Source organism: Meleagris gallopavo, unplaced genomic scaffold (genome assembly GCF_000146605.3).
Source record: "Meleagris gallopavo isolate NT-WF06-2002-E0010 breed Aviagen turkey brand Nicholas breeding stock unplaced genomic scaffold, Turkey_5.1 ChrUn_random_7180001838820, whole genome shotgun sequence".
NCBI classification, from domain to species: Eukaryota; Metazoa; Chordata; class Aves; order Galliformes; family Phasianidae; genus Meleagris; species Meleagris gallopavo.
Window position 1 is genome coordinate 1 of NW_011108753.1, and position 1,102 is coordinate 1,102.

General features: G+C 66.2%; 1 protein-coding gene across 1 annotated transcript; it reads right to left on the reverse strand.

The window, feature by feature from the left end:
- Positions 1-44: 44 nt before the first annotated feature.
- LOC109364280 (maestro heat-like repeat-containing protein family member 7) lies at positions 45-972 on the reverse strand. The gene is made up of 3 exons (XM_019610941.1): positions 887-972; positions 522-623; positions 45-175 (listed from the first exon to the last, which is right to left on the reverse strand). Exons 1-3 carry the CDS (start codon positions 959-961, stop codon positions 56-58), a joined length of 297 nt encoding a protein of 98 aa, XP_019466486.1. The 5' UTR covers positions 962-972; the 3' UTR covers positions 45-55.
- Between the last annotated feature and the right edge of the window lie 130 nt (positions 973-1,102).

Here is a 1,102-nt window from a genome sequence, read left to right on the forward strand (position 1 = left end):
CCGGCCCACCTTGGGCCGGCACGGCTCCGCGGTCACGTGGCTCAGCACAGAAGGGTCAGGGTCGTGGCTCACCAATGAACCTGACGGCCGCCTCTTGCAGGGGCTCCTGGGAGCTCTGCAGGTAGGACAGGCTCTGCTCCAGGAACTGGTCCGCTCTGCTGCCGTGGCCCACCACCTGGAAGAGGGCACACATGGATGGGGCTGGCGCAGACTCTTCCCCTCAGGCAGGCAAGCGCCGTGCGTGGCATGGGCCTCCGCCGCCTTCACCTGCCGGGCCGCTGGCCCCGACAGCCGGCCAGCAGAAGCGGGCGGGGCCTCCGGGAGGGAGAGGAGGCCGGAGAAGAGGCCGGAGAAGAGCCCGAGCCACCACGCGCTTGAGGGAAGGGGTGCGTGAACGGCGGCAGGTTGCGCCCTTCGGCCTGCAGCCATTAGAGGTGCGGGCACCGGCCCCACGCCCCGGGCCAGGGATGGCAGGCCTCATCTGGGCCGGGTCTTGGGAGCTCTGGGGCACTTGTCCTCACCAGGCACTTGCCGATCCTCTGCGGCTGCGCTGTCTTCAGCAGATAGCTGAGGTGCTTGCGCTTCAGCAGCTTGGCCGCGCAAAGAAGGGCTTCCCCGGAGGCCTGCAGAGGAACAGAGACCGGGAGATGCCTCCAATGCCCGCCGAACGGGGCCGGTGCGTCCTGCACCTTGCCACGGCTCGGGCCTTTCCTGGGCTCTAGTGGGAAGGAAGATGCAGCAGCTGGGGAAAGGTGTCTGTTCTGCGCTCAGGCAGAGGCGTGGGCCAACCACTACCTCCGGCACTGGGTGCTACCAATGCCCAGGCCATCCTGAGGGCTGCCAGCACCTCCTTCCTCCAGTGACTGTGCAGCTTAGAAATGCCCACCTGAGCCACGCTCTGGTCCTGGTCGTGCAGGTGGAAGAAGAGAGGCACGAGGATGTTGCGCACTTCCTTCTTCATCTCCACTCTGTGGGCACCCCCTGCAACCTCCATGGCATCCTTACAAAGAAGGATGGAGAGCTGCCTCATCTGGGCGACTCCTGTGACGCAGAACAAGGGAGGAACTGAGTCCTGCCTCCAAGCCCAGGTTGAGCAGGCGGG